The sequence below is a fragment of the Nicotiana tabacum genome, chromosome 16, assembly GCF_000715075.1.
Source record: "Nicotiana tabacum cultivar K326 chromosome 16, ASM71507v2, whole genome shotgun sequence".
Lineage (NCBI taxonomy): Eukaryota > Viridiplantae > Streptophyta > Magnoliopsida > Solanales > Solanaceae > Nicotiana > Nicotiana tabacum.
In genome coordinates this window covers 97,347,620-97,359,859 of record NC_134095.1, presented here as the reverse complement: position 1 = coordinate 97,359,859, position 12,240 = coordinate 97,347,620, and the positions used below count along the sequence as shown (strand labels likewise).

The following is a 12,240-nucleotide window of genomic DNA, read 5'->3' as shown; positions in this document are numbered from 1 at the left end:
TTTTTATAAAGTCTTATAAGTATATTGTTAAAATTATATATTTATATGTCGGTTTGGTTCAGGTTTTTTAACTCAATACCAAACCAAATCAAACCAAACCTAATCGGGGGTTTTAATCGTTTTGGTTTGACTTTTCAGTTTTGTGCTGTTTTCCGGTTCAGTTTGTACACCCCTAATTCTAATAAGTTATTATTCGACGATCCACATTCATCATTTACAGAAATTTGTGTTTTATTCTTCTAGATATATTTACTTACTCAAAGCCTTGTTTTAATAATGTTAATGTTATTTTAGAAAAAATATATATATTATATGGCTCGGCATACATGTGTCGCGAAACTAATCTATACTATATTAAAAGCATAAAGACCCTTAGCGAAATGTCGTTCGCCTTTTTACCCTTTAAAAATTAATTTTACATTAGATAAAATAGTCATTTCGTTATTTTCTTAATATTTAGGAATAAATATTTAATTATTTCTCTAATATTTAGGACTTCAAATCAACTTTATTTGGGATATTAAATTCTTCCTTATTTGAACTACATAATATAATAAATTTGAAAAAGAAAAATAACAACACATGAAAATTACATTAGTAACTTCGTCTACTTTCAATTCTTTTTAGATTTAGACGTTATTTTTTTGTTGGTAAATTAGCAAAACATTGGCTTTCTTTGTATCGTAAAACTTTAAGTTTGTGATAATTACCTATTCTTCAATATTATTTTAGTCTCCAAAAAGCAATTACAATACATATAATTAAGTAACTACTCGACTTATTATAATCTTAAGGTAATGTTTCTTTTAATAAAATATACTTTAAAAAAAAAAGGAATAATTTCATAATAGAAAATTGAACATTTTAAAAAAAGGAATTACATACCCCCAAATCAACACACACAGAGAAATTTTCGAACAAATGCCATTTTAAAAAAATGATGATTTTTTTTTTATTTTTTTATTTTTTTTTTCAGTATTTGTATATTGATTGATATTTTTAATATATTGATAATTGAGAACTTGTATGTAGTAATTTCTCCCCTTAGTGAGTTTGGTATATAAGAATGATATTTTTTATTTTCAAAAACTTAGATATCTCTATGATCATTTGTGATAAAATTAGTAACTTAGTAGCGCAACACGCATATATTAAGACTAATTTTTAAAAAAGCTCACACTAATTAGTCATTACACATTGTTAGGCAATTTAATAGCCATAATAATTAACTAGAGCTCATACTAAGGGAATATAGTTAGGGGTTTTAGGAACCTAACACGAGTATAGTTCAAAGGGGTTTTGCCAAAACCCCAAATCCCCTAACAAAATTTTACCGCTATCACTCCATGTCCGACGATTTCGATTCTCATGCTGTTTCAGCTTCCACAGAGTCCCACTCTGTTTCTTCCAACATCAAAGGACACCAACTTCAAACCGACTCCCATTCTTTCACAGAGAAGACAAGCATTGATGATATCGGCTGTAATCTCAATTTGGGTGCCTCTGAAGTCAAAGACAATACCCTTGTGCCCAAAGTTACAGATTTTTTGACCCAATGTGGAATATTGGCTGATGAATCCATCAATAAAGAAGAAGACAAGGGGAGTATTGAAGAGAATTTGTTGGGGTCCAAAGATGACGGGACTGTGCGGTGTTCACTGAAGATTGAAGTAATTGATGATACATCAATGTTTGATATCTCTCAAGTTGGAAAAAGTTGCACTGTTGATCAAAGATTGAGGGGTTTTGATAGGAAATCAGCAAGAAATAGGAAGAAAAATAATGCAATTCATCAAGTGGAAAAAGAGAATGGAGAAAAAACGGTGGCAAGAAAAGCAAAACATAGTAATATGGAAGAAGCCAAAGAAAAGAATTTGAGGAAAGGAGGAGGAGAAGAGAAAAGGGTTTATTGTAGAAAGGAGTTGGAAATTTTGAGGTTTATTGGAATGGAAGAACAGAGGAAAAAGTGGGCTGAGGTGTACATTGGGCTTGATGATACTGTGCAAAAGGAGTACGATGGCCTCGTTGATTCTTATACTCAAAAGCACATCCGCCGGCCTCGTAGACACATTGGAAAAGAAAATACCCCTGCAATTTCTGGTAAGTTTTTTTACCCTTCTCTCAGCAACTTAGATTACATGATGCTTTGTGGAGACTAATAGAAATAATTATGTTGTGAAGTTTAGCTAGTAGTAATATAGTTGGAAGTTTTGATAGTTAAACCTCTCAGGGTCAGTTGGTTACCGGGATAAAGATATTAATCACGGTATAAAATTCGGATTATACTTATATCCCATGTTTGATTGTGTGTATTAGCTAATACAATATAGTATAGAAGGTGAGATAGATAATCCCATGGTTATGCCAGAATTATAATCTTATGGATATCCTAGACCTAAACTGAATAGGACCCTCATTCTTTGTTAAATAGTGTTCATTTCTAATCAGCATGGTGGTACTACGTTAAGAGATTGACAGGTTGGATTATTGAATCTCTGTGTTTCTTTCTAAGGTTATTCAAATGTAGAACAGGAGCTCATTCTATTTAAATCGATGTAGGAACATGCAGTCCAGCCAAATTTAATTTGTTTTGGTTTTTCTCTTCTCAATTTTGATCGGTAAATAAGAAAATTATGTAAAAGAAAAGCATCTACAAGATGTAAAATTACATATGATGATCCAGGAGTACTTGATTTCATCAGCAAACTGTAACAACACCACCAACAAACCCAATATAGTCCCACAAGTGCGGTCTGAAGAGGGTTGAAGAGGGTAGATAGTACGCAGATCTTACCCATACCGTGAATGTAGAGGGGTTGTTTCCAGTAGACCCTCGGCACGAGGAAAAATGTGAATAAAGCAGTAGCGACAAGCAATAACGAGAACAAAATAAAAGAAAACAAGGCGAAAGGAACAACATAAAGATAGAAATCTACAATATTAGAATACAAGACTGCCATTAATAACACTGGAAATGTTCGAAAACCCGCACAACTACCTATTAACCTACAACCTTAATCTTCAACCTCCACACCTTCCTATTAAGTATCATGTTCTTGGTCAGCTGAAGCAATTCCATATCTTGCCTAATCACCTCTCCCCAATATTTTTTGGCCTACCTCTGCCTTTTCTAAGACCCACCAAGAACAACCTCCACACCTTCCTATTAAGGGTCATGTCCTTGGTCAGCTGAAGCAAATCCATATCTTGCCTAATCACCTCTCCCCAATACTTTTTGGCCTACCTCTGCCTTTTCTAAGACCCACTAAGAACAACCTCCCACACCTCCTTATCGGGGCATCTGCCACCTCCTTATCGGGGCATCTCCGCTTCTCCTCTTCACATGCCCAAACCATCTAAGTCTCGCTTCCCGCATTTTGTCCTCCATGGGGGCCACTCTTACTTTGGCTCGAATATCCTCATTCTTAATCTTAGCAATCTTGGTATGCCTGCACATCCATCTCAACATCTTCATTTCTGCTACTTTCATTTTCTGGACATGAGAGTTCTTGACTGGCCAACACTCTGCCCCATACAACATAGTCGGTCTAACTACTACTCTGTAGAATTTACCTTTAAGTTTATGACGCACATTATTATCGCATAAGACACCGGATGCGAGCCTCTATTTCACCAATCCCTCACTAATATGATGTGTAACATCTTCATCAATCTTTCCATTACCTTGAATTATAGACCCAATGTACTTGAAACTATCTTTCTTGGGGATGAGTTGTGTATCAAGCCTCACGTCCACGTCCGCTCCACTGGTCCCATCACTGAACTTACACTCCAAGTATTCTATCTTGGTCCTACTTAACTTGAAACCTTTAGACTTTAGGGTCTGTCTCCAAACTTCCAGTCTCGCGTTACACCATTGTGCGTCTCGTCAATCAGTACAATATCATCCGCAAATAATATACACTACGACACCTCCCATTGAATGTGACGCGTCAGTGTATACAACGCCAAAACAAATAAAAATGGACTAAGAGCGGACCCCTGGTGCAATCCCATCACAACTGGAAAATGGTCCGAGTCCCCTCCCTCTGTCCTTACTCGAGTTTTAGGTCCTTCATACATGTCCTTAATCACCCTAGTATACGCTACAGGAACACCTCTAGCCTCCAAACATCTTTATAGGACCTCCGTTGAGACTTTATCGTATGCTTTCTCTAGATCAATGAATACCATGTGCTCTTCTTCCTCTCCCTATACTATTCCACCAACCTCCATACAAAATGAATTGTTTCTGTAGTCGAATGACCTGGCATGTATTCGAACTGGTTTTCGAAAATAGACACACTCCTCCTTACCCTTGCTTCCACCACCCTCTCCCAAATTTTCATATTGTGTCTCAACAGTTTGATACCCCTATAATTGTTGCAATTTTGGACATCAGCCTTGTACTTGTATGGCGGAATCATCGTACTCCACCTCCATTCTTCAAGCATCTTTGTCGTCCTAAAAATGATGTTAAATAACCCAGCGAGCCATTCCAAGCCTACCCTGCTCACGCTCTTCCAAAATTCCACTGGAATTTCGTCTAGCCCGGTCGCTTTCCCCCTGCTCATCTTACGCATAGCTCCCTCGACCTCCTCAATTTTAATACGCCTACAATAACCCCAATCTCGACAACTTTCGGAGTGCTCCAAATCACCCAACATGATGTCCCTGTCTCTCTCTCATTTAGGAGTTTATGGAAGTAAGTCTGTCACCTGCGCTTGATATGTGTCTCTTCCACCAATACTCTGTCATCCTCGTCTTTAATGCACTTCACTTGATCCAGGTCACGAGTCTTCCTTTCTCTCACCTTGGCTAGCCTGTACAGCTTCTTGTCCTCGCCTCTGTCCCTAAGTTCCTCATACAAACATCCAAACCCTGTAGTCTTAGCTGCCGTAACCGCTAACTTTACCTCCTTCTTGGTCTTCTTGTACCACTCCATATTCTTCCTTGTCTCCTCCTCGTCCTTGCTCTCCACCAGCTTCAGATACGCCGCTTTCTTGGTTTCATCAGCAAATTGAAATTCATGTAAATCCTTGGCTGTGTTTTCCACCAGCATTTTAAAAATGCTGGCTTTCATCAGTGAAACTCGGCTTATTCATTAGAAAAACCTAAAATTTTGCTTTTATGTTTCACTCTTCCTTTTTTTTTTTATTTATTTCGTGGCCGAAGCTTGACTTCTTTATTCTTCACTGCATGATACTGACAACTCTCATGAATTCTTGATTTTTCGATCCATGGATTACCACAAAAACTTGAAAATGATTTTCTTTATACTTATTGGTGGCATATTCCAATAATGCATGTACATACACACATATATGTACACACATATGTACATACACACATATATGTACACACATATGTACACACATATATGTATATATACACACATATATGTATATATACACGCATATATGTATATATAGGTCTTGCTAACCTACTACATGAAAGTAGTAAGTTAGCATTATACCCATTTTCTAATTCACTAAATTAACCCTGCAACTTCATTAAAATATGGACTGTTAAGGGATTTCTAGTCTTTAGCCTAAATTTTCCTTCCCAAAATTCCCAAACCCATCTTCTCTGATTTCATCCGCCTATTTCACTCCTAAAAATTGGGAGAGGAGCCTTTAGAAGTGAAATAGGCGGATTTTCATTAGAGAAGATGAGTTTGGGAATTGTAAGGAGGGAAATTGGAGAGTTTAGGCTAAAGCCCCTGAAAGTCCCTATTTTAACGAGGTAGCAGGGGTTATTTTAGTGAATTCAAAAATGGGTACAATGCTAACCTACTACCTTCATGTAGTAGGTTAGCTATATATAATAAAATATGTATACCCAAAATTTGATCCTATGTTTTATGTCTATACATAGCCGTCATATATAATACTGCTAGTGTTTGTTGTGAATACGATACTTCAAACCGAATTTGCCTGTTAGGTTTTTTTAAATACGACATAGACCGAATTTGAAGGTTAGAATTAGATTTATTTATCCGAAACAGTTTTCCTTTTTCCGCAATGGCTTTCCTATTACTTTGAGATTTAAAAAAAAAAAATACTTTTTTGGTAAATTATGTTCTTTGGTTATTTTTTTGTGAAAAGATTTAGCTAATATTTAGGATCTTCAAAATGTATATATGTTTCATTTCTAAAGCTTATATAAAGGAGTTTCGTACATGTGTTTTCTTACGAGGATTTTTCATATGATTCAAGAAACATGACAATTAGGAATCTGAAAGACTTCGTGTTTTAACTAGCCATTAGGTCTTTACTAAATGTACCCAGTTTGAGATAAAGGGTTGAAGGGAAGAGCATTTCTAACCATTGTGCAATACCTCTGCTGTACAGAGAAGTGTTTGGGATGAACATTTATTCCTTATTTGCTCATATCTGACCACAGTGATGATTCTGAGTAGATAGCTAGCTCTTGTAATTGAAACGTTGATACTGTGGTAGATAGAATGCTGATGTGTTTATGTGTATCGTTTATGTAAGTAGAAAGTAGTACACTGGAAAATAGACTGCTGGTGTAAATGTGTGGTCTACTTGTTCCTTTACCTTATCAAAAAAAAAATGCGTGGTCTACTTGCAGTTGTAAAGTGAGTGAATTGATGAAATATCATTTGCATTTGAAGTGAATAATACTTGACATGAAATTTGTTTGAGGATGATCTATTAGTTGATTTTCTGGATTTAGTGAGTCCTGTAATAGAAGTAGCTGAATGTATGTAAGTAATTGTTTATGCCTTTCAGGTAATGACCATTCAGAGCACTTGCATGATCAAGAATGCAATGTTAATGAAGAAAGTGATGATAGCGATGATGATTATAGTAGCATTCAAAGACCTGCCTTTATAGTTACAGGAGAGCCGGACTTCGATTCTGGTCCTCCTGAAGATGGACTTGAGTATCTTCGGCGTGTCAGGTATCATCTTCTATCTGTCTTTAATAGGGTTGCTCTTAGCCTATGGTTGGTCAATGTTATGGTTGTTGCAGAAATTAAAAAGAATAAGGCTTAGATCTAGGATGACAAGTTGTGCTTGAAGTCGGTCTAGAGCTGGATGAACCTTTTCTGTTAGCTATTCCTTTAAATTTTTGAGTTAATTGCATTGCAATTATCTTATTTTATCCTTAAGATTTTTGTTCTAGAAAATGCAATTTCATATTTTGCATTCACTATAGTGCTTTCACTTGTTATCAGAGAGATGCAAGGTGCTTCCAACATCCCATATCGAATACCTGATTCCCTGGGATTATCCATCTATTCAACACCCACCTGTGCATGTCCAAACATATAGGCAATTCTTGGTTTTCTTCAAATGAACTACCAAGGCATCTGCTCAGAAAATCAGGCGACGGAATGATGTTGCCATGGACCTTAATTTTATCACCTAGGGCACCTTTGTTAATGTTTCTGTTGAAATCCGGATTGTTCTCTTTTTAGGAGCATCTGTTTTTTTTCACCACCTCTGGGAATGTAGTTGAGTCTAAATCTTTCTCATTTCTGAAGACCTCACCTTTCCCCATGAGAGACTCAATCTTTGTTGCCAAGTCATTCTACCCTGAACCGTGTACAACACTACAACTTCCAGTAGAATGATTACACTTCTGCTGCCTTGTACACAACTATGCTTCACGTCCCTCTGAAGCTTTGCGAAAATTCCATATGGCATATGGAGTTTTCTGTTCTTTCAACCCAATCGTATCATGCTTCACTGTCATAAGACTTGTTACCAGCTATGAAATAAATTCTTCTTTCCATCATTAATAACTCTGTTTTTAACCAATCACTTTAAGAGATGATTGGAGAAAACCAAAGAAAGGGTTTTCTGACAAAACTGGCATACTGGAATTCTAGAGAGAAGTTGGGCATTCTCTCAGTAGCTTTCCGTTCCACCTTCATATCCCCTTTCCTTACATGCTCAATCAGTCATATGCAACGGCATACGTCAAGTCGTCAATTGCTGTCCTGTGAACTCCACTTTTATGCTACGTTTGCTTCGGTAAGGAGCAGGGAGTAGGGGAGACACTGAATTTTCTCAAGAGCTTTCAGCTCTGCTGCCTAATTGACCGTGCCTTCTTTTCTCTGCCACAATAGGAATGCTAAGCATCTTTCGTGACTCTTATTGTCCCCCTCTAATTTTTCAGTCTTAAACTCTTGGTCAACAGTAATGTACCTGATGTATTTTACACTTATGCCCAGGCAGAGTGAAGCTCTTGATTCGAGTTAAAGCTAAAAGAGAGGCTTTGTTTGGCAATCTTATGAGTACTTTCAGTGAGCATTTGTTAGCTAAATTTTAAACACCTTTTGAGACTTGGTGGATATTTTTACAAGTTAGCTATATACTTTGTATTTCCAAATTTCCTCATTTTCTGTAACCTTTTTGGCTGGCCATGATGTTAAGTTGACTCTAAAATGATATATGTATGCTGAAATTGTCCTAGGTGGGAAGCATCACAGTTGCCCAAAGTGAAGGTTGCAAAGGTTGAAGGCAGTAGACCTAACAAAGAACATACGTATTACATGCCCCAAATTCCTGATATTGCAAGCTGTCTAGAGCACTTGTTACCGCTCAAGGAGTGGGAGGAAGCATTCCTTGCTGATTTTTCAGAGTTAAGACAGGTATTTTCTGCATAGTTGCTTGAAGTATTTTTAGAAATGGAAATGCAATAGTTGTTTTGAGTCATCCAAGTGTCAAAGTATCATATTACGAGCTCTGCTCGTTCCCCCTGAAAATATGATCAGAAATGCTTTGTTTTTATTGAGTTTTGGTGCTGGTAGGTGCTCCTGGCCTATGTTGCATGGACTCTCCAAAATGTAGCCGCACCCGTGTCGGATCCTTCAAAAATGTACTATTTTTGGAGGATCCGACACGTATCTTGCCATATTTTCGGAGAATCTGAGCAACATAGCTCCTGACACACTTTATATATATTTTTAATGGAAGGAACTTGTGGTTCGTTTCAGGATTTATCACGTTTGCCAGCTAATATTGGAACTTCCAGCCAGCTGCATTCTGCAACTTTTGTTGATCAAGAACACTCTTCAAATCAGCTTCCTGAGAGCATTATTCTGGATAAGTTTGATGCTTTAATGCCAGGTGAAGACGAGTCTTACCTATGTGATGCTGGTGATGATTCTGCCTTGGGAAATTCCATACCTATGTCATCTCTTGCCGAAAAATTTGTCAACGGCCCTACCGTATCTGTTATCTTACAAATGGATGCTGTAGCTCGCGTTACAATGTTAAGGAAGAGAATTACAGCTGTACAAAGCATGACCACTCTTTCAAGGGACGACTGCTTATGGTTGTTTGCTCTGTGCACTGCGGTTGATACTCCTCTTGATGCCGATACATGTGCAGCGCTGCGGTCATTACTCCGGAAATGTGCAACCTTGAGAGCTGACAAGTCCAAACTCGATGATGAAGTTATTATGCTAAATATGTTGATCACAATATCTGGCAGCTATTTTGGACAGTCAGAACAATGAAAATCTTTGTACTTCATCAAAAAGCCCTGTTGGGGACTTGAACAAAATTCACTACTGCAATTTTTGATCACTTTCCAGAGTTTTCTTTGGTCATGGTGTTCCCATGATAATGTATACTCAAAAAGTAGAGTTCTGTATTATAGTTAATTTTCTCCAACTTCTGACAGAACTAGTTTTTTACAGCCTCGTTTAGTGATTCCATGCTTCCATTTTATGTACAGTACTAACGTGCGCGCATACAAGCATGGGATTCTTCAGAACCAGTGCCTCTGTAGTTCTCTAAAGCGTCCAATCTGTCTCATTGATATCAACTATTACGGGTTGTTTATGGTCGAGGTATGTGGGAATTATAATCCAGGAATTGTTAATGTGTTAATCTATATCTATCATAATCATAATCATATCATCATAATAATAATAATTTATATTATTATAAAAGTGGGAAGCCCTTAGTTAAAAAGTTAAATTACTTAAATACCCTTTTAAATATCCTAAATATTCTTACTTATAATTTTTTTTTTTTAAAACCCCTCATCCGAAAAGGTGCCTTTTCCTTCCAAAACAGGCGTCATTTAAGAAATGACTGTGGCTTTTTAAAAATGAAACAAAGGAAAAAAATGGAAAAGGCTGAAAATTTGAGAAAACCCTTTCAGACAAAAATCTTCTTAATTTCCAGATTATAACTGTGGAAATATAACTGTGGTATATGGCCGAAGAGAGGACGTGCCACTTCACCTTCTTAATTTCCAGATTTTATATTTTTCAAAGTTTTTGAAACGGTACAAACATGCGGCTAAAAACCAATGATGAAGCCTAAATTCATTTGCAAGTCTGAGTATTATTCTAACCAAACAAATAATGGTCCTACGAGATTGTGGTATTCTTTGAGGCTTAGAAGTTTTGAAAATCATATTGCCTTCATACAGCATGACAAATAGCATAGAGATCCAAAATTATATAGGATGAATAATGTTTTGAAGAAAGCTAAGTCAACATGCATGCGTGTACAGTAATATCTTTATCATACTAACTTTTTTTTAAAAAAGAAAATCCTACAATTACCCGCTACAACTCAAGCATCACCTCTGCTCGGTGACAGACGTGAAGAGAACTAATGATCATATCCCAACAATTAAGCCCCTATGGTATTCTCTATCAATCTCGCTCTTCTCTGGTAAACCAAGAGGTTTGGCATCAAATTCTCCTTCGCCAAATTGTTCAATTTGTTCATTAGTCATCTATTTCTCATAGTTTCCTAGAATCTACTTGCTTATCAGATTTTTGTCTGAAAGAGTTAAAATTTGGAGATGACTAGCGTTTAATTGAGTATTAATTTTCATGGCTTGAATACAGTTTATTTTAGTTCTAATTTTTACAGCCTAACTTTTCTATATTTCTCTTTTGCCTTTGTTTATTGTTGTGCAATTTGGTGATTGAAACTTTTACAAAATGCTTCATAATCTTCATGATTTAGTTGCAATATAAATGGTTAGCATGACAACTCTAAATCAATAAAACTTAGTAGGTATTTGGTGTGTTCACGGAGAACAAAAAGAAGGATTTGGAGTTAAAATTTGTTGTAATAGCCTTTCACTTGGTGCTATCTGCTATGGAAAAGCTCTATGCGACCATGTTCTGTACAAAATATCTTCCCTAAAATTAAAGCATAACAATGACAAAACATTCGTTGATGATGGTTTGTTTGACGTTGTATGGTCTGAATGCCTACAACCTTTTTTACAACAGCCCAGTGATCTTGCAACCTTTTCTCTTACAAGGAAAAATGCAGCCTATGATCTCGAATCTGTTTGAAAATTATTTTTAAACGGCCACGTTTGAAAGGATCTTATTTAAACTGAAGCACGTGACATGTTATAAAATTATTAAATTAGGCGCTTTTGCTCTATAAGTCTACTCATGTCCACTTTACAGAAAGTGCCTAAATTAAAGTATTCTATATTAATTCTACCCATATCCGTGTGTGTAGATATAAGTGTTGTAAGCAGTCAATCTTATTAAAGGAATCTGAATATTTTTTTATGCTCATGCTAATATAATGTGCTTTCATTAAGATTCTGCAAACTGGAAGTTAAATTTTGGAACCCACTATATACTCATGTTATTCTTCGGAACTATCTTTGGTAAATCTTTATAGGAATAAACAAATCAATTTTTTACATAAATACTTGATTCTTATCACTAATTTTAATCTCATGTTTTTAGATACAGGTCGCATATTAGTTACAATGAACCGCTTATGGGAGAAGGTTGCAGCAGGAGAAGAAAGATAATAGTTACAAATAAAAGACAAGCTAAAATCACGAATTTCAATGAAAAATGATCATTTCGCGTACTATATCTATATGGATAACAAACCACAGTTAATTTAATTGGAAATTTTAAAATATAGATTTAATTATACAGCTGTTACTTTATGGGGCAATTTTACTGAAAAAATCGATGAAATTCTTTAAAAGATGAAAGATGATAAACCAATCATTAGCTTTATATCTATTCTAATTTTTTTTCTTATTTAACTAGGGAATTTTGGAATATCAACTATTCATGTTAGTAATGTGCTAATCTATCAACAATTCAAAAAGCAACATAACTTTATCATATGACTTCTAAGTTTAGGTTATGTATGACAAACTTTGCTGTAAAAATTTGAAGAATATACTAGCATATGATAAGCATGCTCCTGTCTTAACTTTATTCCTTTTCATACCATTTGATTATCCG

At 35.9% G+C, this 12,240-nt stretch overlaps 1 protein-coding gene across 1 annotated transcript; it reads left to right on the top strand.

Annotated features, from left to right (window-relative positions):
* The first annotated feature begins 1,249 nt into the window (after positions 1-1,249).
* Positions 1,250-9,661, top strand: LOC107770025 (uncharacterized). The gene is made up of 4 exons (XM_016589280.2): positions 1,250-2,100; positions 6,759-6,930; positions 8,451-8,628; positions 8,974-9,661. The coding sequence occupies exons 1-4, from the start codon at positions 1,347-1,349 to the stop codon at positions 9,496-9,498; spliced, it is 1,629 nt and encodes a 542-aa protein (XP_016444766.1). The 5' UTR covers positions 1,250-1,346; the 3' UTR covers positions 9,499-9,661.
* The last annotated feature ends 2,579 nt before the right edge of the window (positions 9,662-12,240 follow it).